This window comes from Peromyscus leucopus, chromosome 16_21, assembly GCF_004664715.2.
Source record: "Peromyscus leucopus breed LL Stock chromosome 16_21, UCI_PerLeu_2.1, whole genome shotgun sequence".
Classification (NCBI taxonomy): Eukaryota; Metazoa; Chordata; class Mammalia; order Rodentia; family Cricetidae; genus Peromyscus; species Peromyscus leucopus.
The window spans coordinates 67,153,506-67,176,305 of record NC_051084.1 but is presented as its reverse complement, the minus strand read 5'-3'; the positions used below and the strand labels follow the sequence as shown (position 1 = coordinate 67,176,305).

The window sequence follows — 22,800 nt, the reverse complement described above, 5'->3', positions numbered from 1 at the left end:
TCCTACAAACCTTCTTCTCAATCCGTACCTGGGAACAGCATAGCCTTCCTTTTCCCCCATCCAACGCCTCTTCAGTCATCCTCTCCCACTTTCTCTGCCTTTGCATGCTTGCTTTATTGCATTTAAGAAGTTGTAAATTTACATGTAAGCATTTTTCTCTTGTTTATTGTCTGTGCCCCACCCCCACCCCTTTCTGGACTGAGAAAGCTCAATTAGACAAGACGAGGAGTACCTCGTTCTCTACCTGGCTGTTCTAGTTTTCTGTGTATTGCTGTGATAAAATACTCTGACCAAATGCACTTCCAGGTCACAGTCCACCATTGAAGGAAGTCCGGGCAGGAACTCAGGGCAGGAACCTAAAGGAAGGACTGCTTGCTCTTCCATGCAGTTACCTCCAACCAGGAAACTCACTCACAGCCAAGGCAGGAACCATGGAGGATGCTGCCTGCTAGCTGGCTCTTCCACATTTTTTTTTTTTTTAAATAAAGCCCAGGATCACCTGCTGGAGTGGTGCCTTCCACACTGGGCTGGGACTTCCTGTGTCCGTTTATAATAAGGATAATCCCTCACAGTTATGCCCACTGACAGCCTAACGAGGCAATTCCTCAGTTGAGGCTTCTCCCCTCAGATGACGCTAGGCTGAGTCAAGTTAACAATTAAGGCTAACATGGGCCCAGTACAGCCACCAACATATATTGGAAGAAAAACAGGAAGACTAATGGAAGGAAAGAAGGAAGGAAGGAAAGTGGAAGGAAAGAAAAGATGTAGTGGAACCCCAGTAGAATCATTGTATAGAGGGTAAACATCAGAATGAATAGTTGTTTAGACTGATGGAGGGTAAACATCAGAATGAAGAGTTGTTTACACTATATGGAGGGTAAACATCTGAAGGAATAATTGTTTAGATTGTACGGAGGGTAAGCATCAGAGTGAATAGTTGTTTACACTGTATCGAGGGTAAACATCAGAATGAAGAGTTGTTTACACTGTATTGAGGGTAAACATCAGCATGAATAGTTGTTTACACTGTATTGAGGGTAAACATCAGCATGAATAGTTGTTTTCTAGAAGTACTTAGACTTTGAAGACATCATTGTAGAAACAGTGATTGTTTCTGTTATCTACAGAGTTGTTTTTCTGAAGGAGCTTTATGGCCTTTGCATGACATCACAAGACGGTCCTGGCACACCTAGAGCATCTTACGTTATTGGGTACCGCAAACAGCACACAATAAGGACTAAAGTTGCAGGGGTCTGATGTTTTCCTTCACAAAACATACACATTAAATCAGGGGCTTTGGTATGAGGAACTTGTTTACCGCCCCAAAACAACTTTTTCATAACAATCAATAAATTCGCCTTTGCACAGCTGTTTGGGGGTTCAGTTCCTTGAAAGTGTTCCTCCCGGCTGCCACAGAGCCTGGCTTACATCTTGGAGTGACTCTCTTTGTCCCCTGCAATACAGAACAGCAACAGGAAAAGAGAGGAGAAAACAGGGCAGGAAGAAGGTGAGAGGGAGGGATGGGCAGTGGGATGGAGGAGCTTGAGATCAGCAGTGCCATAGACATGGTAGATGTTTGGGTAGAGCAGAGGGGAGGAGGGGCCGAAAGGCCAGGAGGAGGCATCCAGGAATGTCATTGTTTAAACCTCTATCTTGCATCAAATGTTTCATAAATTACTTCAGCTAATTGTATTTAATAGCCACAAGGGGAAAGGTTAAAAATGTTTCCTTTCTACTGCAGTAGTGGCGCAGGCCTTTAATCCCAGCACTCAGGAGGCAGAGGCAGTGAGTTCAGGGCCAGTCTGGTCTACATAGTGAGTTCCAGGACAGCTGGGGATACATAGAGAAACCTTGTCTCAAAAAACAAAGAAACCAAAACATGTTTCCTTTGAGTGTTGAGCAAAGAGAAATGTCAAAGTTAAGGAATTTGCTCAGGATCTCACAGCTGGTTTTCAAGGTTAGGGGTCCAGGCTGTCCCCAGTACTCCAAGGTGGGTAGACATTCCTCAAGTTCCAGTTGGCTAATTAACAGCCCATCTGCTTTACAGTATCTTGTGGGCTGTGAGCAATCGGCTGCTTTTCAATTTCAATTTGGTTATCAAATGTTCTTAAGAGCCTGTTGAGGACCATCCCACTTATACTAAAATAGATGAAATGATTGAACAGTTTGGAAGGGAAGCAGAGAGGCAAGCCTGCCCCACCAGACTCCAAGGCCCTGGAAGCTGAGGGTCATTGTTGGCTTTCCTGGGGAGGAGGAAGGGTTAGTTTGTTGCAGGAATCCTAAGCAACAAGTTTCCATGGTGTACACAAACTAACACTCCAGCCAGCTAAGGTGGCCTGCAGCACAGAGCGCCTAGGAAAGACAGTAAGTGTTTTAATCTTAGTTCTTTTTTTTAAATTAGACAAATCATACTTAACTCAAGCATGTACTACTGACTACTTTTTTAAGCCAAGGCACATCTACTTGATGGATTGGAGTTCAGATATACTTGATCAAATTCATGAGGATTCATGCAAAGTGAAGTTTGCTAAATTTCAGTGGTTATAGATAGGTTAGTGAATTCAGGTCAATTCACATGCCATAAAACTGGGTATGTTTAAAGCATCTAATTCTGTGGGTTTTAGAATTTTAGAGTTAGGAAACTGTTGCTGCCACAGTCTGATTTTCAAGGAGTTCATCACCCCCGAATGAAGCCCTGTACTTTGCCAGCACTCAGGGCTCACACCTACCCCCAACTGGTCCTAGACAGCTATTGGTCTACATTTGACTCCAGAAATCTGCCGGCTCTGTGCCTCTGTCATGCACATGGAAGCAGGTAATACGTGGTGTTCTCTGTCTGACTTTGTTCACATAGCATGTTTCATGATTTGTCCATAAAAACATCTATCGCTCTTCACTCATTTAGTGTATGTGTGAATATGTGTGTGGCAGATGGAGGCCAACCCTCTGTCTTGTTCCTCAGGAGCCACGTATCTTGTTTTTTGAGACAGGGTCTCTCATTGGCCTGTAGTTCACCAGGTAGGTTAGCCTGGGTGGCCAGTGAGCCACACAGATCTGCCTGTCTCTCCCTTCCCAGGTAGAGCTTGAAGTGTGCTCCCACAGGGATGGAGGATGGGCATGGAAGGTCTGGGAAATGAGTGGGGTTGGGATACATGATGGGGAATCCCCAAAGAACCAACAACAACAACAACAAAAAAAAAGAATGCAGTATGTTCCTCTGCCATGTATACCGGGGATTGAACTGGGATCCTCACACTTGCACCGACCACAAAGACTACCAACTGAGCTGTCTGTCCATCCTTCTTCATTTCTGTTGTAAAATAATATTCTATTGTCTGGATATTATACTTTTGTTTTGTAATCTGTTGGCTAATATCTAGGATATTTTCACATTTGCCCATATGACTCTCCATGAACATTCATGTTCAATTTTTTTTTGTTGTTGTTTTGTTTTGTTTTTGGAGACAGGGTTTCTCTGTGTAACAGCCCTGGCTGTCCTGGAACTCACTCTGCAGACCAGGCTGGCCTCGAACTCACAGAGATCCCCCTGCCTCTGCCTCTCGAGTGTGCACCACCACCACTCAGCCTCATGTCCAAATTTTTATAGCTTTATTTTTCCTTCTTTTTGATGGAAATACTCTATTTAATAACTCACTATGAAGGCACAGCAATCAAGATTATGGAAATACTGGCACAAAAGAGAATAGGATAGCAAGTCTAGAAATAAAGCTGTTAGGGCCCTGGAGAAGTCCCACAAAAGACCACCATCCACATATGCAATCAACAAGAGCATTTATATCTTGAGAAAGCTTCCAGCATTCTGGGCCCGGCCATTCCATACAAAGGCAAAATGGTGACGACCCTGAAAGAGATGTGTGAACTCCTTTTAAGTAGAACTGAAGGGGAGTTCCTAGGGCAGTTAGGTCATTTTAGATATAATTGGCTTAAGCAAGTGGCAATCATATTAGTATATTCTAATTGGCCAGGGCTAGTCAGGGGCTGGTCAGGGCTACAGTTTTCCATTTGGGGGCAGGCCTGGACAAGTTCCAGGCCTTATTTTGTTATTACCTTGAGCTTGCTGACTATGGGGACTGGCTCAGATGTCCAGGCTTGCTGCTCCCTATCTCCCTTGTCCCTGTTGTCAGGGGCACCAATGATTAATTGCCCTTTGTTCGTGGCTTCTTCAGAAACCGTCTTTCCAGTTTCAAGAGCAGGAAACCAAGGCCTAGTTTTTATCTGAGTTATTAGAGCAGGCTGTCATGGTATTTGCCTGGCCCTCTCAAAAGTCCTATGCTCATGTTCCTTGCTTTTCACAGTTGTTTATACACGGGTATATAAAATGTACAGATAAATAAAATATGTTCACAATTGATCACAGATACAAATACAAGACTGAAGCTGTCAAGCAGAACAAGGAAAATTGCCTATGGCCATCTAGTTCTCTCAGTAGCATTTGCTAAAAGCCTCCTCCTCCCCCACTGAACTGCCTGTCATGAGTCCTGAAGTCAGGATAGCGGGGCCTCTCACCCTATCCCTTTTGAGATGGTTTTGCCTGTTTGGGTTTCTGTTTGCTTGTTTCTTCTTCTTTTTCTTTTTGCATTTCTATATGATTTTTCTGGGGTCTGGGGGATTCGCTCTTCAATTGTCTGGAAATAAAATATTGCCACCCATTCAGTCTTCTGGCTTCCTTGTCCACATGTTGTGCAAGCTCTTTGGTGTGGCCTCAGATGTGGAGAAGATGGGGACAGTTAAAGCCTAGAGGCTTGTGTAGAAGTCAAGCGCAAGGGCTTTTGCACACTGGCTGTAAAAATGGTTTTTTGTTTAGTAACACCTGAAGATGAGATCTATGAACATTTGTTTATTGTTGATCAAATCCTCTAGGGTAAGGTAAGGGCTGTCTGTTAAATATTTATTTTTAAATTTGAGTTTATTTTGTATGTGTGCGTGTGCGTGTGCGTGTGCGTGTGTGTGTGTGTGTGTGTGTGTGTGTGTGTGTACATACGTGTGGAAGCATAGATCAACTCTGGGTGTCTTCTTCAGCTGTTCTCCACAGAATTCTTTAGAGACCGGGCCTCTCACTGAACTTCTAGTCATTTATTCTAAATTGGCTGGCCAGTGATCTCCAGAGATCTGCCCGACTCCAGTCCCCCAGCTTTGAGATCACAGTCACCAGCTGCGGCGGGCGTCCTTGGACATGGGTTCTGGGGATCTGAACTCTGGTCCTCCTGCTTGTGGAGCAAGCCCTTCACCAAGTGAGCCACCGCCCCTGGCCCCAGTGAGTCCAATTTAAAAAGTGAGATGTGAGGGCTTGGGAAAGACTCCGCAGGGGCAGGCAAGATGCTTGATGTATAAGCTGAGGACCAGAGTTTGACACCCGTGTAAGTGCTAGGTGTGAGTCTAGTGGCCCATCCCAGCTCTCAGGAGGCAGAGACGGGAGATCCCAGGGAAAGCTGGCCAGGTAGCTGAATCACTGGGCTACGGTGATTCAGGGAAACATATTTCCTCAATATATAAGGTGGGAGAAGACGCTCAACCTCTGGCCTCCACATGTCCTCTCATACACATGCATGCACACCCTCACCCCATATGTATCTACCCACATGCAAGCATGCATCCCCACACATGCCAAAAAAGGTGAAATGCTGTGTGTACCATCTTCTCTGTTACTCCACGAAGCACATGCAGAACACCTTTCTCTTGTCACACACAGTTGTTTATACATGGGTATATAAAATGTACAGATAAATGAAATATGTTCACAATTGATCACAGATACAAATCCAAGACTGAAGCTGTCAAGGCAGAACAAGGAAAATTGCCTATGGCCATTTGTCTTGCATAACTAGAGACTCTGATCTGCTTGGGTCAAGGTCAAGGGTCTTTATTCCCAACATCCCACTGGCGATACTATGTATCTATCCCCTCTAATGAGAACCACCATCCCCTTCTTGCTGTGTCCCGCAAGTCTCCAATCTTGCTCCCTGCTTTCCATTCAGAGAGAAGCTGCTATCCAGTCTGGTGAGTGGTTAAGCCTGCTGTGGGAGCTCATTACAATTGCAGAATTTAAGGCCTTATCTACTACCTACCCAGCCAGAAACACAATTTCCCTAATTGATCTGTGCAGACAGAAGTTGGCAATCTGTGACCTCTAGGCCAAATCCCGTTCCTGTTTTGAAGGCTTGTAGTCATCTGAGATACCCAGCCTTCCTAGGTTGGCTCAAGGAGGCTTGCAGGGTGAGCCTTCACATCGCCACCCTCGTTGACCTTTTCACCCCAGTCACCTGTTTGCCCAGCCCCCACTATGCTTGCCCCCTCCATGCCTGGGGGCCAAGAGGGAGAAAACATTCAGAAGCATCTGGGAGAGAGAGAGTCCAGAGCAGAGAGAAAAAGAAGCAGACTAGGCATGGCCCAGGCTCGGGAAACAGGGATGGCAGAGAATAGTGAGTGAGAGACTAGCGAGAGGAGCAGGGTAGGGTGAAAAACCCTGTGTTATACAGAGAGCGTTTGTGTGTGTGTGTGTGTGTGTTAGCGCTCGCGCGCGTGTGTGTGTGTGTGCAAGTGTGTGCTTGCGTGCGTGTGTGAGCATGTGTGTGCACGTGTGTGCGCGCGCGTGTGTGTGTGTGCAAGTGTGTGAGTGCATGTGTGTGCACGTGTGCGCGCGCACGTGTGTGTGTGTGTGTGTGTGTGTGTGTGTGTGTGTGTGTGTGTGTGTAGGGGGTTGTGAGTGCTTGCGTGTGTGTCTGTGTCTGGAACAGCCTTGGGAGAGACGTGAGAAAGGCAAGGGAACTAGCTGGGCTTTGAGATGTATAAGAAGCTCGCGTGAGTAGGGGCTGAAGGAACCTGAAGGCCACCATGGGCTTCCATATGCAACCACACGGACATGTCAATGGAGAGCCATACGTCCCCCCTGCCAGAGGCAAGGGAGATGACTCCTTTTGGCAGATGGGAACCAGTTTCTCAAGTCCCTGAGGAATGCTGGCTTTTATCCAACCACCAGAAATTCTTCGGGGGGGGGGGGCTGAACCTAGACTTGATTTTGGACCAAATCAGTAGACTGGCCCTTTTGGGGAAAAACAGAGCAGTACCCATTGGACCTGACACTAAACTCTGGTATAGTCTTAAAGGTCTTAGATGGGGTTTAAGAGGACGCCAAGTTGTATTGATGATGAGTGATTTTTAGAGGATTATTATTGCCACGGAAGACAGACAGGTAGTAAAAACATGGCTGTCGTCTGAGATCGGGCCCCAGCAGGAGACAGACAGCATGGCAGGGTCTCTGAAGAAGAATCAGAGCCCCTGTGGCAGAAGAAGGGGCCCTTTCTTACACTGTTCTGAGGATGGAGGAGGTTTCACACACGAGCCGTAGCCGGGCTCTCTTAGTCATAGGCAGGGGGCAAAGAAGGGCTGAGGAGCAGGATGTGTGTCCACTTCTGACGTGAACTCACTGACCCAGATGAGAAATCCAGAACCTGAAACTATGTTAGCTAGGGACTCACAGACGCAAGCGTCTCTGTAGGAAGCCTGGAGCTATCTGTGAAAGGTGCGTCTGAAAAGTATTGTGGCCTGAGCTTCAACAGCTGGATTTTAACATCAGGTCCTTACATAGCCCATCAATGATCTGAGTGCAGGTTGTTCAACACTGGCTAGCTGTTGAGATTGCCAACCCAGGGAGGAATGAGGTCTCCAGAGGATTTTCAGCCCTGGGGCTGAGAGGCACCTGACCTTCTCACTGACCAGCTGTTCCCTCCTCATGCCTGTCTTCTTTTTCCTGAGAATGCCTACAGCTGGTGGGTGCTGGATACCAAGTAGATGGCACATTCACCTGAGGCACATAGAAAAAAATGGTGGATCAGGAATTCCCATTGTTATAGAAGCAGCTTTTAAGTTCCTATGAAGTAGCCTCCACTTGGTCCCTCCATGTAAAAGTGATTTACTGTCTGATCCTTTATAGAAAAAGATTGTTGAGCCCTGATCTACACATTGATGTTGGAAGCTCGTACCCTGTGCAGTGTGAGCTCCTAGTCCCAGGATCCTCCACTGTCAGCCACGAAAACAACCGTTATTCAGCTCTTTAGGATCCAACCTAGAGCTCTGACAGGACAGCTCTGTTTACTTCCCAGTCTTAGTGACTGGCTCTTTTCCCCATCCCTTGACACTGCATTTGAATTATGTTTACTTCTCTGATCCTCGGGCTCTAGGGTTGTTCTCACATTTGATTATGCATCAGATGCCGGGCCAGGATCCTTGGTCCCTGCCCCAGAGTTTCAGGTTCAGTAGGTAGATATCGAGCCCAATAATTTGCATTTCTAACAAACTCTGGAGCTGCTCGTGATGATAGTTTGGAAGGTAGACTCTGACTCTCCAGTTCTCAGCTTGAATCTTGAGATCTAGGGCATCCCCAGTGGGCACAAGTTCAAGCAACTGCCCACTCCAGTTTCCTGCCTCTAGTCCTCATGTGTTCACATCAGCATTTCTCAAGACTTTAGAGCTCAGAATCTTTTAAATGTCACCCAAAGGGCTTTCGTTTATTTAGATTGTATCTATTGATATTACCAGCCATACAAAGTTAAAAACTAGCTCCCATTTTGGAGGGGCGTGTGGGTTTTAGAACCAAATGTTAGAGACCTTTGATCCCGTAGAGCTGAAATTATAGGTGGTTGTGAGCTGCCTGGGAGTAGAACTCTGGTCCCCTGGAGGAACAGCATGAGCTCTTAACCACTGACTCATTTCTCCAGCCCTCAAACAGAATATCTTAAAGTAGGATAGATTCATCGATGGGAATTCAAATAAACCCATTCCATAAGAGTCCTGGTTAGGCTTGTCTTGTGATAAAAACATTGACCCAAAACAACTTGTGGGAGGAAGTTGCAGTTTACCTGGTATAGTCCGTCACCAAGGAAGATCAGGGCAGGAACTCAAGGCAGGAACCTGGAGATAGGAACTGAAGCAAAGATCATAGAGGAATGTTTATTAGCTTGCTTGCTTTCTTATACAACCCAAGACCATTTGTCCAGGGGTGGCGTTGCCCACAGTGGACTGAGCCCTCCAACATCTGAGAGCAAATTTGATGAAGGCCAATTCCTCAGCTGAGCTTCCTTCCCTGTGTGTCAAGTTGACAAGAATGGTACATTTAGAAACATGTTAGAGTAGTCTCATGAATTAAATTTCTTATAGAATTAAAGAAAGCTAACAGCACAATAAGAAATATTTTCATGAAAAGTAATCATGTTTTCCACAACAACAACAAAAAATGTGAAGAATGATGTTGGCTTACTCTCTGTTCCCAGAATCCCTTTACCAGCTAACGTAACTGGGGTCAGCTCGATCTTTATAGCAACTTTGGCATTCACTGTAATGTTTTGATGGATGTATATAAAGAAACGGTGATTTCAGGCATTTGTAAAGTTGGACAGGGAAAAGTAATTGTAGCCTTTTTGGATAATCATGGGTTTTCTTCTCTGGATCCACATCAGACCCTCACAAGTGGTGATGTCTCAAAGATGTAGTGCCATGTAGCATCTGAAATGATGTCCATGTCCCTGCTATAGTCCATTAGAACCCAGCGACCTACCTCCAATGGCTCTCTTTACATGTGCTCCATCTTGCAACACCCTGTGCTTGTCATATGGAGAGACTGGTCCATGGGTGGTGGAGATTCCCTCATGTTGACACATTTCATCGTACAATCACATTTGCTAAGCCGTATACACAGGGGTAAAGGATTCAATAAATGCACTCCAAATTGTACCTGGATTGTAACATGCTCCCAAGAGGCAGTGCTCTCCTGTAAGTGTGGTGCATACAGCAGTTTGCCGATGACATCTTTTTTTGTGTGTCCATGCATCAGCAGTTTTCTCTACCATTGTCTTTAAACCACAGGGTAAGTGACAACAGAGTGAATGAGCCTGTTGACATTTTAATCCGACAATGAAAACAGTTTTCATTTCCTAAGTCCCCTAAACTAAAAATCAGGGACTCGTAAGGGTTTATAGATTACAGTATGTGCACTGGTGATCCATGGTACAGTATTTTGTGTATGTGTGCATGTGCATGTGCATGAGTGTGTGGGAGCAGAGCTGTTTATGTGGAGGTGTGCATGTGTGTGTAGAGTTCAGAGAACAACTTTGGGTGTTGGTTCTCACAGTCTCCCATCTTTTGTTTGACATAGGGTCTCTCACTGGCCTGGAACATCACCAAGCAGGTCAGACCGCCTGGCAAGGGAGCCTCGGGGATCGCCTATTTCTATTTCCCATGCTGGGATCACAACCATGAACCACCATGCCCAGCTTTGTGTGGGGGTTCTGGGGATCTGAACTTAGGTCTTCAAGCTTGAGAAAAAAGCCACGTTACTGACAGTGCATCATCTCCCCCAGACACCTCGTGGCATACATGAATAACAATTTTTAGCTGTTTTAGTTGTGTGTTGGCGAGCTGTACTCCTCATGTGGTGTGGCAACAGCTTTGAATTTCCATGGATCCCTTACGCCAGATCCAGTCATCCAGTCCAAACTGTTCATGCAGATTGTCGCTGTCCCCACAGCATCTCTGGATGCTTCTATACTAGAAAGACAAGATGCAGACCTCCACAACCAACTCAGGGTAGCATAAAACTAACAGAACCCTGAAGTAGGAGCAGAAAAGTCACACTGGGAGATGGGTGGAGGGGACACTGTAAAGTGCCAGTCTATCACTTTAGAGATAATTCTGGGTACAGTGGAGGCCATCCGTAGTTTGGGGTTTGCAGAATGGTGGATGCTATCCACAGTTGCTGAGTTACACACACACACACACACACACACACACACACACACACACACACACACACACAATTTAGATGCAAATCCACAAGACAGGAAAGCAAGTCACTGATGCAGAAACCTAGGGAGCCCTTGCTAGGGGTGAAGGATTGTATGGACTTTCCTAAATGGCCTGTATCTCGGGCAGATTCTGTCATGGAACTGTCGAAAATATCAGACATGACGAAGCTCCACCAGGCTGTAGCAGCAGGAGACTGCAATTCAGTGAAGAAGATTCTGAAGAAAGGTCTCTGTGACCCAAACTACAAGGACGTGGACTGGAATGACCGGACGCCTCTCCACTGGGCTGCAATCAGAGGTGAGTAGACGACAATGGCGCCGTAGACCCCTTCCTCCGGGCCCACCTTCACGAGGGCGTCAGTCTGTGTCAGAGTGGGATGGACATTTCGTTAATGCTCCATGGACCATTTCACCTGGCATTGACCCTTACTAGTGACAGCCCCTGGGCCATGTTATTTAATGTTTTGGGCACTCATTCTTCTACACGATGGGGGCAGTAATGCTGTACTGGAGTTCTTTGATGGAGAGTTAGAGAACAACGATGAGACTCTAAACAATGCCCTCAATTAGTCCTCGATCGTCATGACTTCATGAATGGAGCATCATGAAGATGAATCCCCACCCCCTCCCAGCACATCCCGTTTATGCGACCAGAAGTTAGTGAGAAAACTCACTGGAAACTGGGGCTGGATAGATGGCTCAGCAGCAGTTAGGAACGTTCACTGCTCATATAAGGACCAAGTTTTTGTCCCAGCACCCACACCCACCTCTAACTCCAGCTGCAGGAGAACCAACACCTTCTGCCTGTGGGGCACCTACAGACATGTGCATGAGCACATGTGCACACACACACACACACACACACACACACACACACACACACATAAATTAAACTTTTTGAAAAGTCTCTAGTAATAAACACCACCAAATGACATTAGAGACAACTTTGCTTGTCAATTATTTGTCTTCTCTCTTGTGGGGAGAGGGACTAGGCAGAAAGTGAAACCAGCTGCAAAAACCTTGGTTGGGATATCTCTGTAGAAATCTGTGTAGGGAGCATTAGTAACTGCATCAGATGACCACTCAGGGAACACTTGCTGTGTGCTGGATATTGTGCTGGGTGCTTCGTGTCTGGGAGTTTATTCATACTCCTCACAGATTTGGTGAGACCAATGGTGCAGCCCTAATTTGCAAATGAGGGCATTGAGCATTTGTTTCTTACCCATGGTATTACTTATTGGAGAAAGAACGCACATCTGTCCGCTTAGAATGCCTGTGCTCTTAAACTGTGTCAGCTGTATTCTAAGGTTGCTCAATTTACTGATTGTAATTAGTTTTGCTAGTGTGTGTTTGTACATGATGTGTGTGTGTGTGTGTGTGTGTGTGTGTGTGTGTGTGTGTGTGTGTATGCGTATGCCATGGTGTACAGTGGAAGTCAGAGGACAACTTTCAGGAGTTGGTTCTGTTTTACTTTAAGCTCTGGCTCAGGCTGGATGGTGGTGGTGCACACCTTTAAACCCAGCACTCAGGAGGCAGAGCCAGGCAGATCTCTATGAGTTCTATGAGATCTACAGAGTGAGATCCAGGACAGGCACCAAAACTACACAGAGAAACCCTGTCTTGAAAAACCAAAAAAAAAAAAAAAAAAAAAAAAAAAAAAAAAGCTCTGGTTCATGGCACCAGGCTTGAATGATGAGCTATCTCATCAACACAAGTTTTAAATTTTTTTTATTCTAAAAATTTAGTTTATGTATTTTTGATGTTTTCTTATATTTTTGTTATTTAAGTATATTTTGATAATATTATTCCTCTCTCCCAAGTCCTTCTAGATCCTCCTCTCTCCCAAGTCCTTCTAAATCCTCTCCACGCTCCCTCCTTTAATCCCAGCACTCAGGAGACAGAGGCAAATGGATCTCTGAGTTCAAGGCCAGCCTGATCTACAGAGCTAGTTCCAGGACATCCAGGGTTACACAGAGAAACCCTGTATTGAAAAACAAACAACAAACAAAACCAATACAACAACAATACTCGCCCCCAAACCAGGAAAACACATAAAACCACACCTAAAAAGAAAAAAAAAATACCAAATTATAGCCAATAAAAGCACACACACAAAAGATTATCTACTCCTGAACATGAGGCCTATCCTAGGGTGGTTGATATACTCGGTGTCACTCTTTTGAAAAAAACAGATTTTTCTCTCTCACAGCAAATATGTGACAGTTGTTACCTTTTACCCTAGGTCCCTGGGCTATCTAGTCTTAGCTTCTTGGTCACCCAACCACTGTGTTGTTAGTTGTTTTTGCTCTTTTCTCTCTTAGGGGCCTGACACCCAGCTCCCAAATAAATCACACACACACACACACACACACACACACACACACACACAGAGGATTATTCTTTCTTTTCTTTTTTTTTTTTTTTTTTTTTTTTGGTTTTTCGAGACAGGGTTTCTCTGTGTAGCTTTACGCCTTTCCTGGATCTTGCTCTGTAGACCAGGCTGGCCTCAAACTCACAAAGATCTGCCTGTCTCTGCCTCCCGAATGCTGGGATTAAAGGCATGTACCACCACCGCCCAGCTGGATTAATCTTACTTACAAATGCCTGGCCTTCGCTTGGCTTATTTCTAGCCAGCTTTCCTTAACTTAAATGATCCCATCTACCTTTTGCCTCTGTGTTTTTAATCTTTCTCTATTCCTATATACCTTTCTTTACTTCTTACTCCATGGCTTGCTGTGTTGCTGGGTAGCTCGCCCCTAGTGTCCTTTCTCCTTTTCTTATTCCTTGATCCCCTTCCCAGATTTCTCCTTCTATATATTCTCTCTTCCTGCCAGCTCTGCTTGTCCTTTCTCCTGCCTTACTATTGACTGTTCAGCTCTTTATTAGACCAGTCAGGTACTTTAGACAGGCAAAGCAGCACAGCTTCACAAAGTTAAACAAATGCAACATAAAAGAAAGCAACACATCTTTGAATCATTAAAAAAAAAAATGTCCCACAGCATGAATAAATGTAACACATCGTAAAATAACATTCCACAACACTGTCTGGTAAGGGTTCCATCTCACAGAGTGGGCTTTAAGTTGAATCAGGTATAGGTTGGCGACTCCCATAAGCTTTGTGCCACCATTGCCTTTTCATATCTTTCAGATAGGATACCGCTGTAGATACAGAGTTTGTGGCTGGCTTGGTGTTCATGTCTCTTTTGAGAGTGTGAAGAGTACCTTACCATACCAAAGATGCTGGAACATAGGGTGAAGGCTCTGTGTAGGCACTGGCTCAACATCTCCATCATTAATGAGTTGTATAGGTGTTGTCTTTAGCAATGGGGCCTTGCCAGCAGTTTGTGGAGAGCAACCTACAGTCTTGGTAATAGCTGGAGTTGTTTGGGGATTCCTGTAGGGCCCCTTTGACCAACAACTCAATTAGATTAACCCAATACTGGTACTGGAAGCTTTGTTTGGTGACAAGAGATGGCCAATTGGAATGATGACACACACCCCTCCATTATTTGGCAATTTCATTTAGATCACCTTCATAGATGTATATATTTTAGAAAGCTTCTACTATATTAGGTTTCCATATGTGGTAGTTTAAATGAAAATGGCCCCATAGGGTCATGGGAGTGACACTATTCGGAGTTGTGGCCTTGCTGCAATAGGTATAGTTTTGTTGGAGGAAGTACATTACTGAGGGTGGTTTTTAAGGTCTCAGAAGTTCAAGCCAGGCTTAGTAGCTCAGTCATTGCCTGCTGCCTGCTGATCCAATCCAGATGTAGAGCTCTCAGCTACCTCTCCAGCACCATGTCTGTCTGTATGCTGTTACATTTCTTACTATGACAATAATGGACTAAACCTGTGAACTGTAAGCCAGTCTCAATTAAATGTTTTCCTTTAACATGGTCATGGTGTCTCTTCACAGCAACTAAGACCAAACTAAGACACCATACTACTCCTTAAATGTCCCTTAATTTCCACTGTCTCTCTCTGTATTCCTCCCACAACCTCCTCCCCACTTGATCCTTCCATTCTAGCCCCCCACATCCATCCATAACTATATATTCTATTTACCTTCCTAAGGAAATCTATATGTTCCCTTTTGTCCCTTACTCTATATCTAACCTCTGTGGTTCTATGGATTGTAGCTCACTTATCATTAACCTCATAGCTGATACCCACATATAAGTGAATACATGCCATATTCATCTTTGTGAGTCTGGGTTACCTTACTCAAGTTGATTTTCTTTTAGTTCCATCCATTTCCCTGAAAATTTCACAATGCCTTTTTTAACAGCTGAGTAATATTCCATTGTGTAAATGGACCCTGTTTCCTATATTTATTCTTCTGTTGAGAAACATCTGGGTTGTTTCCCATTTTTGGTTATTTATGAATGGAGCAGATCATTCAAGACCTGTTTGGGGTACAGAATAAGTTCAAGGCCAGTCTTGGCAACTTAACTAGACCTGCTCTCAAAATAAAAAGTAAGAAGAGTTCTAAGGACTGTAACTCAGTGGTAGAGAACTTGCATAGGACATGTGGGGCCCTAGCTTCAATCCCAAGTTCTACAAAATAAATAATTAAAATAAACAAGCAAGGAACATATTGTGGCTGCAGAAGCAGCGAGGCTTGCCAGTGTGTAGATGGGAAGGAAGGACTAGAGTCAGGCCTGGGACAGTACACAGAAAGGAGAACTGTTCTAGAAAGAATGCAGGAAGTTCTTAGAGGGCTCAGGTCTCCATGGAAGGAGGATGGGGAACTGCCTCCCAGGAAGAAGAATGATGATAACAAGGCAGAGGTACCCCGAAGGCCAGTTTCCTCCTGCATCGGTACTGTCTAGGCTGCTCATGGCCTCAGGCCACTGAGAACATTTGTATCTTAACTCCATGTTTTTTTCTCCGTGGTATATCTAAGGGCAAATGGAAGTGATACATCTCCTGATACAATATGGAGCCAGACCCTGCTTGGTGACTGATGTGGGCTGGACCGCAGCTCACTTTGCAGCTGAGTCAGGCCATCTGAATGTACTCAAAATTCTCCACGCACTGCATGCTGCCATTGATGCTGCTGACTTCTTTGGAGATACACCCAAGAGGATCGCACAGATCTATGGGCAGAAAGCCTGTGTGGACTTTCTGGAGAAGTAAGTACTGTGTTTTCCCAGAGATAGAAAGGAGCCTGTAATGGAGTTTTTGTCCATTGACCAATCTCAGGGAAATGAAAACAAAACAAAGAGATCTAACCCAGTGGTTCTCAACCTTCCTAGTGCTTGGACCCTTTATGACAGTTCCTCATGTTGTGGTGACCCCCCAACCATAAAATTATTTCGTTGTTGCTTCATAACTGTAATTTTACTGCTATTATGAACCATAATATAAATATCTGACATGCAGGATATCTGATATGTGACCCCAAGGGAGTCATGACCTATAGATTATGAACCCCTGAACCAACTGACTGGTATCATAATTTTTTTAAATGATTATTTACTTTTATTTTATGTGTATGAGGTTTTTGCCTGGGTGTATGTATGTGCCAAAAGAAGGTGCCAGATCCCCTGGAACTGGAGCTACCAACTGCTGTAAGCAGCCATGTGGGCTAGGAAGAGAAGGTCCTCTGCATCGCTCTGTATAAATAAAACATTGATTGGCTAGTAGCCAGGCAGGAAGTATAGGCAAAACAAACAGAAAAGAGAATTCGGGGAAGTGGAAGGCTGAGGCAGAGAGACGCTGCCAGCTGCTGTGACGAGAAGCAACATGTTAAGATACCAGTAAGCCACAAGCCATGTGGCAACTTATAGATTAATAGAAATGGGTTAATTTAAGATAGAAGAACAGCTAGCAAGAAGCCTGCCATGGCCATACAGTTTATAAGTAATATAAGTCTCTGTGTGTTTACTTGGTTGGGTCTGAGCGGGTGTGGTACTGGCAAGTGAGAGAGAATTGTCCTGACTGTGGGCCAGGCAGGAAAACTCTAGCTACAGTTCTTATCAGAATGAGCCATCTTTCTAGCTTCTATAATAATTTTTAACTTGATTTTAACATTTTTTATTTGAATGACAACTTGAGGGTGAAAAGTACATTGATCTTTTGCTCTAGATCCGTCAAAATTATCTCTAGTAAGAGCTGGACACTAAGTTTGGGGGTGGGACACAACCTAAGCCTCATGGCCACTCTTGGGCTTCTGAAAGGTGTTCGAGCTAGCTGTATGACTCTGTAGGAGCTAAACCAGCCTCCTGACCCTCATTTTCCACACACTTACAGTGCAGGAGGGGCTGTGGAGATGGTTCAGTCAGTGAGGTGCTCACCACACAAACAAGAGGCCCTGAGTTTGAAACCTCATAACCCATGTAAAACTAGTCACAGTGGCCACATTGGTAGCTCCAGTTTGAGAGTTCAGACACTGAAGGATCCCATGACAGTCTGGACAGAACTGCAAGTGAGAAATTCTGTCCCAAAATGTGAGGAGACGATACATAACATTGATCTCTGGCTTCCTTATGCACATGCACACAAACACATACATTTAATGCCCTCCCTCCCACACCCCATGAGGCAAATGAATTAGACTTCTGTTTTTAAGAGCCATCTACATTCATGTATGGCTCCCCTAACACAGCTAGAACTTGTCAAATATTCATTCATTTATTTACTAAGTTAAGCAGTTGGATATAATTAAGTACTAATTCTGTCCTTTGCAGTCATAGCCTTGAGAGGAATGGAAATAAGATATATGAACCTATAATTTGGGTCAACAAGTGATTCATACAAGAAAAAGTTGAATAGCCTGGTCTGAACATGGTTGTTTGGGAAAGGAAGGTGAGATAGAAAACCTGGAAGTAATGCCAGTTTATGGTAGAGAACAGTGACCGTGGGCTGTCTCCAATGAGCTTCAAATATAGTTATGGTCAAAATGTTAAACTAGGCCAGGATGGTGGCTTAGGCCTAAAATAAGAGCTGCTCAGGAGGCTGAGCCAGGGAAATTGTAAATGCAAGGCCTGCCTGGGCTATACAGTGAGTTAAAGGTCAGTCTGGACAAATTAGTCTCAAAGAAAAAGTAAAATAAGATTTAGGGAATGTAACTTAGTAAATGGAGTGCCTGCTTAGCCCATGTGAGGCCCCTGGGTTCAATCCCTGACACTGCCATCCCCCTAAAAGTTAAACTAGTAAAACTGTTCCCTGGGCTGAGACTGGCAATCCATAGAAGTACCTCAAGAGACCCTACCTTGGAGATGGTGTCACCATTTAACAATATCACAGATCACAAATGGGGAGCTGGAAAGAAGCAAGCTGTGAGTCCTGTTCACAAACCCCTCTCCCCAGTTCTAGGTGTCACACTCAGGACCTCTGTGTGCCATGGCCCTGAGCACCAGCAGGCATTCCTCATTGAGTTTCCTACAGATCTAACGCCCTGCTGTGTGACATGGCTCCCTTGATCTTATTACTTCTCAGGTCCTCACACAGGTATCTGAATCTGAAACTCCTGTCATTGGACACTTTTCTTTCCCAACCTATCACCTGTGTGCAGGACTCACTAATTTCCCTGTCATCTGCATACCGTGGTATGGTATCCCATACCTTTCTTGCCTTTATTAATAACTTTTAGACCCTTTGCTATCTATACCTTATGACCTAGCATTCCCATCTGTGGATGGATCTCTTGTATAATGTGGGTTTCAGCACCAGATCTATAAAGTGAGGACATGACCACTCCGAGGGATGGTTGAAGAGAAGGTTTTTATTGTAGATGTGAGGGAGAGTACAGCCAGGGGCATTCCAGTGCAAAGTAGTAGACTAAACATGGCCAGTAGAATGGACTGGGTCATGAGAGGAAAGCAAGAGAGGAACATAGACAGTGTAACTGGACGATTTCCTGGTCTCACCCAGCTCCCGCATCCCATGGTCACTCAGACCCAATGAACACACAGAGGCTTATATTAATTACAAACTCTATAGCATAATAGCTCAGGCATTTCACTAGCTAGCTTTTACATCTTAAATTAACCCATTTCTATAAATCTATACTTTGCCATGTGGCTCGTGGCTTACTGGCATCTTTACATCTTGCTTCTCATGGCAGTGGCCGGCAGCGTCTTCTCTGTTCTCCCGTTCTCTTTCCTCCTTTCTAGTTAGAATATCCTGCCTAATCTTATTCTGTATCGCCATTGGCCAAACAGCTTTATTTATCAACCGATCATAGCAATACATATTCACAGCATACAGAACAACATCACCCATCAGAGACGGTAAAGAGGAGAGAGAGCCAAGAGGACCAACAGCCAAGAGTGAGCCAAGAGATAGCATGGCTGAAATGGCAGGGCTTATAGGAATGAAAAGCTGGGGGAAAGGATGCCTGTAAGCTGGAGAAGTTTAGGGTTGGGTGGGAGAGCTGAGAAGCTCCAGAATGCCAGCATGGACTTTGTAATAGGTATTTGTAATGTTGAGAGAGCCTGGAAGCCAGCATGTTCTTTGGTATGCTAATGGGCACCATAGTTAGCCATTTGTCTGGGTTTCTGTTGGACTTGGCATTTCTACACTCTCTACTCCTGGGCTTGACTGGCTAAAGAAAGGCCCAGAAATAAGTAGATGAATATTGGCAGGGAACTACAGATGTCTACTTCTATATAAACCCACCTCAACTGATTCTCAGAGGACACACTTTTCAAAGGCTGCTCCCCCATGTACTTCCATGTCTTACAAATTCCCACATCAGTTCACCTCACCTTCCCTTCCTTCTGTGTCATGGTGTTCTCCATCTGAAACAGTGGTCCTCAACCTTCCTAACACTGTGGTCTGTTAACATAGTTCCTCTTGTTGTGGTGATTTCCCCAACCATAAAATTCTTTTTGTTGCTACTTCATAACTGTAATTTTGCTACTGTTATGAACTGGAATGTAAATACCTGTTTTCTGATGGTCTTAGGCAACTCCTGTGAAAGGGTTGTTCAACCCCTCAAGGGGTCCCAAACCACAGGTTGAGAACCACTGCTCTAGAACCTTCATATCTCCTCTAAGGAAGCCACCCCTGTGTTGTCCTTTGTTTAGTCTCCACTTCCTCTTGTATTGCCGGTTATCTCTCCCCCCCTCCCCAGTCTATGAACTCGTTCATGCAGATCTTACTAAACAAATGAACACAGCCAGAGGCCCCTCCGGCTGCTTTCCCTTCTCTCCTCGGCTCCGAAGCTGCAGAGTTGATCCACAGGGCTGGTGCTTCTTCCTCACCTCTCGCTCATTTTGGAAGTCTTCGCCATGGCTGCACTGACACATTTCTCACAGGACTAACCATAAACTCCCAGTTCCTAACACAATGCCCCCTTCTCCACTCACAGTTAATCCTGCATTGTCCTTCCTCCTCCCCCTCTCTTTTCACCCTCTCCTTCCTCCCTTTTTCTCTTCCTCCCTCCCTCCCTCCCTCCCTCCCTTTTTTCCTTCATTTAATTTCTATTTATTTATTTATTTTGGTCAAAGCCTCACTGTACAACCCAGCTTTGCCTCCCTTTCCCAAGGGTGAGGATTACAGCCTGGTACCATCAACATTTTCCCTTGTGTATCTTTCAAATGCCAGGATTCCTCAGAGTCTTGTCCTTGGCTTTCTCTGGATTTTTCTGAGTAATCTTAGCCCCTCCTTAGTGACCGGATGCACATGACATTCAGCCCAGTTATCTAAAATGGAGTGGGCACCACCAGGGAAATCGGGCAGACAATGCTGAGCAGACAAAAATAAATGCCAGCTGCATCACACATGAATCACATCTACCTACCGTTTCCCACCAGAAACTTACTTCCTTTCTGCTGCTAGAGGAGTCAGAGGAAAGAATTCTGGATGTGGGTGTAATTAGTCTGGTCCTGCAAATAGAGTGAAGACCTGGCCAAGGGAGGAGAGAGAAAACCTGTTGATCTGGGTGTTGGAAGTGTGCATCAGTCCAGTGTGCATGAGAAGATGTGGAGGGTGTAGGGAGGGCTGAATGCCCTGGCTAACTGGGTGATCCCAGCCAGGAGCCTTGCAAGCTAAAGTGGGTAGGCGGAGGACCGTAGTTAGTTGGGCAAGAAGCCAATGCTGAACTCATCATGGGATTGATGAGCTGAAACAGACTGGCTAGCAAAGTCGCTCACACAATAGAGGATGTGGCAATTGGGTTTCCTGTAGTGGGATCAGAGGCTTTATGACGCTAGACAAGACCACTGAGTTTCTTCACAGTTCACATTGTGAGGATGTGCATTCTGAGGCTATTTTTACTTAATTTACGTATACACACAATGTATGCAATTGGCATTTTCTTCTTGCACTTCCAATTTACTTAATTGATTGGTTGATTGAGACAGGGTTTCACCTGTAGCCTAGGCTGGGCTGGAGCTTACTATACAGCAGAGGCTAGCCTTGAACCTACAGCAATCCTCCTGCCTCATTCTCCTGGGTGTTGGTATTGCATACATGGCAGGCTATACTTTAAAATTTTAAACAACAAACATGTGTTCCTTTTATAGTCAGGAAAATAGAATTAAAAGAAACAGCTGGGTGGTAGTGACACACGCCTTTAATCCCAGCACTTGGGAGGCAGTGGCAGGCGGATCTCTGTGAGTTCGAGGCCAGCCTGGGCTACAGAGTGAGTTCCAGGAAAGGTGCAAAACTACACAGAGAAACTCTGTCTTGAAAAACCAAAAACCAAAAGAAATAAAGAAAGAATTAAAAGAAACTATGGTGATATTTTATTTGTACTGAAATGTGGTTTATTTGTATGTTAATAAATAAAGTTGCCTGGGGGTCAGGGCTAATAGCAAGCCATAGCAGAAGCTGGGTGGTGGTGGTGCACGCCTTTAATCCCAGCACTTAGGAGGCAGAGCTAGGCAGATCTCTGTGTATTCAAGGATACAGCCAAGCATGGTGACTCATGCCTTTAATCCCAGGGAGTGATGGTAGAGATGGATTTCTGCCTCTGGAATGCTAGGATTAAAGGCGTGTGCTACCACTGCCTATCCTAAGTATCTACTGGTTTTTCTGTTCTCTGACCGCAGATAAGTTAATTAGGGTACACAATATTTTGGGGAACACAATACCACCACAAGAAACAGCTTCCCAATCACATGAAGACTGTTCTGGAAACGTGGGCACTTTAACAATAAGCAGCCCCTCCTTCTAGCAGTCTTGGAAGATTAATCACGCCCAGGCCATACCAGCCTCTTCCATCTGCAGGTAGTTCCTCTGGGATCTGAGACCTTCTGAACTTTAGAAGGTTTGGAATCTAACGTGTGCACTTGGACATGTGTGAACCTGGCCTCCTACCGTCCTAACTAGACCATGAATGGCCTGTGCTGTGTGTAGTGCTCGGGAAGCAAGGCCCGAGCCTTGTCAGCGCGGGCCAGGCTCCTCCACCACACTCACAGACCGGTCTCTTTGTAGGGCAGAACCAGAATGCCGCGACCACCGCCAGAGAGGACTGTTGCTTGATGAGCGGGACCCAGACTGGGACCTCAAGAAAAGGGAGCTAGAGGAGTCTCTTCCCGCCCCAGACCGAAACACCAACAAAAAGAGTAATAAGAGAATCCGAGGCTCCACCAGGCTCAACCATTCCAAGGCCTGGAGGGTATGAGAAGGCGGAGCCCAGGACACAGACTTATTGGACCTGGGACCCAGCTTCCTGCTCTTCACAGAATTCGACTTCACCACCCTTACTTACCCAGACCTCCACAGCAAACCACTCGGCTGGAAAGTCTTGCTGCCGTGTTTCTGCCAAAACCCAAGAGCGTGAAGCTAAACCCAGAAGCTCGACCCGGAGGGGACAGGGCAGTGGACAGGCAACAGCTGCTTGCACTTGGTTTGTAGTGACTTGCAATGCCATCATGCCCCGCCCCTCACCCACCAACACACACTTAGTTACAGAGTGTTCGCCATCAAAGAAAGGGCTCTTCCAGTGAAATTGATCAGACGTGGGGGAGGGGGGCAAAAAATGAAATAAAAAGCAAAACAAAAATCAAGTTCGGGCTGGAGAAAT

The 22,800-nt window shown here is 45.2% G+C and overlaps 1 protein-coding gene across 4 annotated transcripts; it reads left to right on the top strand.

Moving 5' to 3' along the window:
• The first annotated feature begins 2,309 nt into the window (after positions 1 to 2,309).
• On the top strand, positions 2,310 to 22,800 carry Ankrd66 (ankyrin repeat domain 66). Of its 4 annotated transcripts, XM_037199872.1 has the most exons (5): positions 2,317 to 2,364; positions 10,169 to 10,201; positions 10,945 to 11,115; positions 15,727 to 15,955; positions 22,209 to 22,800. In XM_037199872.1, exons 3-5 carry the CDS (start codon positions 10,953 to 10,955, stop codon positions 22,396 to 22,398), a joined length of 582 nt encoding a protein of 193 aa, XP_037055767.1. In that variant the 5' UTR covers positions 2,317 to 2,364; positions 10,169 to 10,201; positions 10,945 to 10,952; the 3' UTR covers positions 22,399 to 22,800. The 4 variants fall into 4 exon arrangements, with proteins under 4 accessions (XP_037055766.1, XP_037055767.1, XP_037055765.1 ...); XM_037199871.1 differs by having other exon boundaries at positions 2,310 to 2,364; positions 10,169 to 11,115; XM_037199870.1 differs by lacking the exon at positions 2,317 to 2,364 and having other exon boundaries at positions 9,784 to 10,201.

Excerpts from the sequence above, each read along its gene's own strand:
- Ankrd66 (XM_037199870.1), top strand. The coding sequence starts at position 10,018 with ATGGTACAGTATTTTGTGTATGTGTGCATGTGCATGTGCATGAGTGTG. Across the intron at positions 10,202-10,944 it reads CCTGGAACATCACCAAGCAG|ATTCTGTCATGGAACTGTCG; the intron begins GTCAGACCGCCT and ends TATCTCGGGCAG. Across the intron at positions 11,116-15,726 it reads CCACTGGGCTGCAATCAGAG|GGCAAATGGAAGTGATACAT; the intron begins GTGAGTAGACGA and ends GGTATATCTAAG.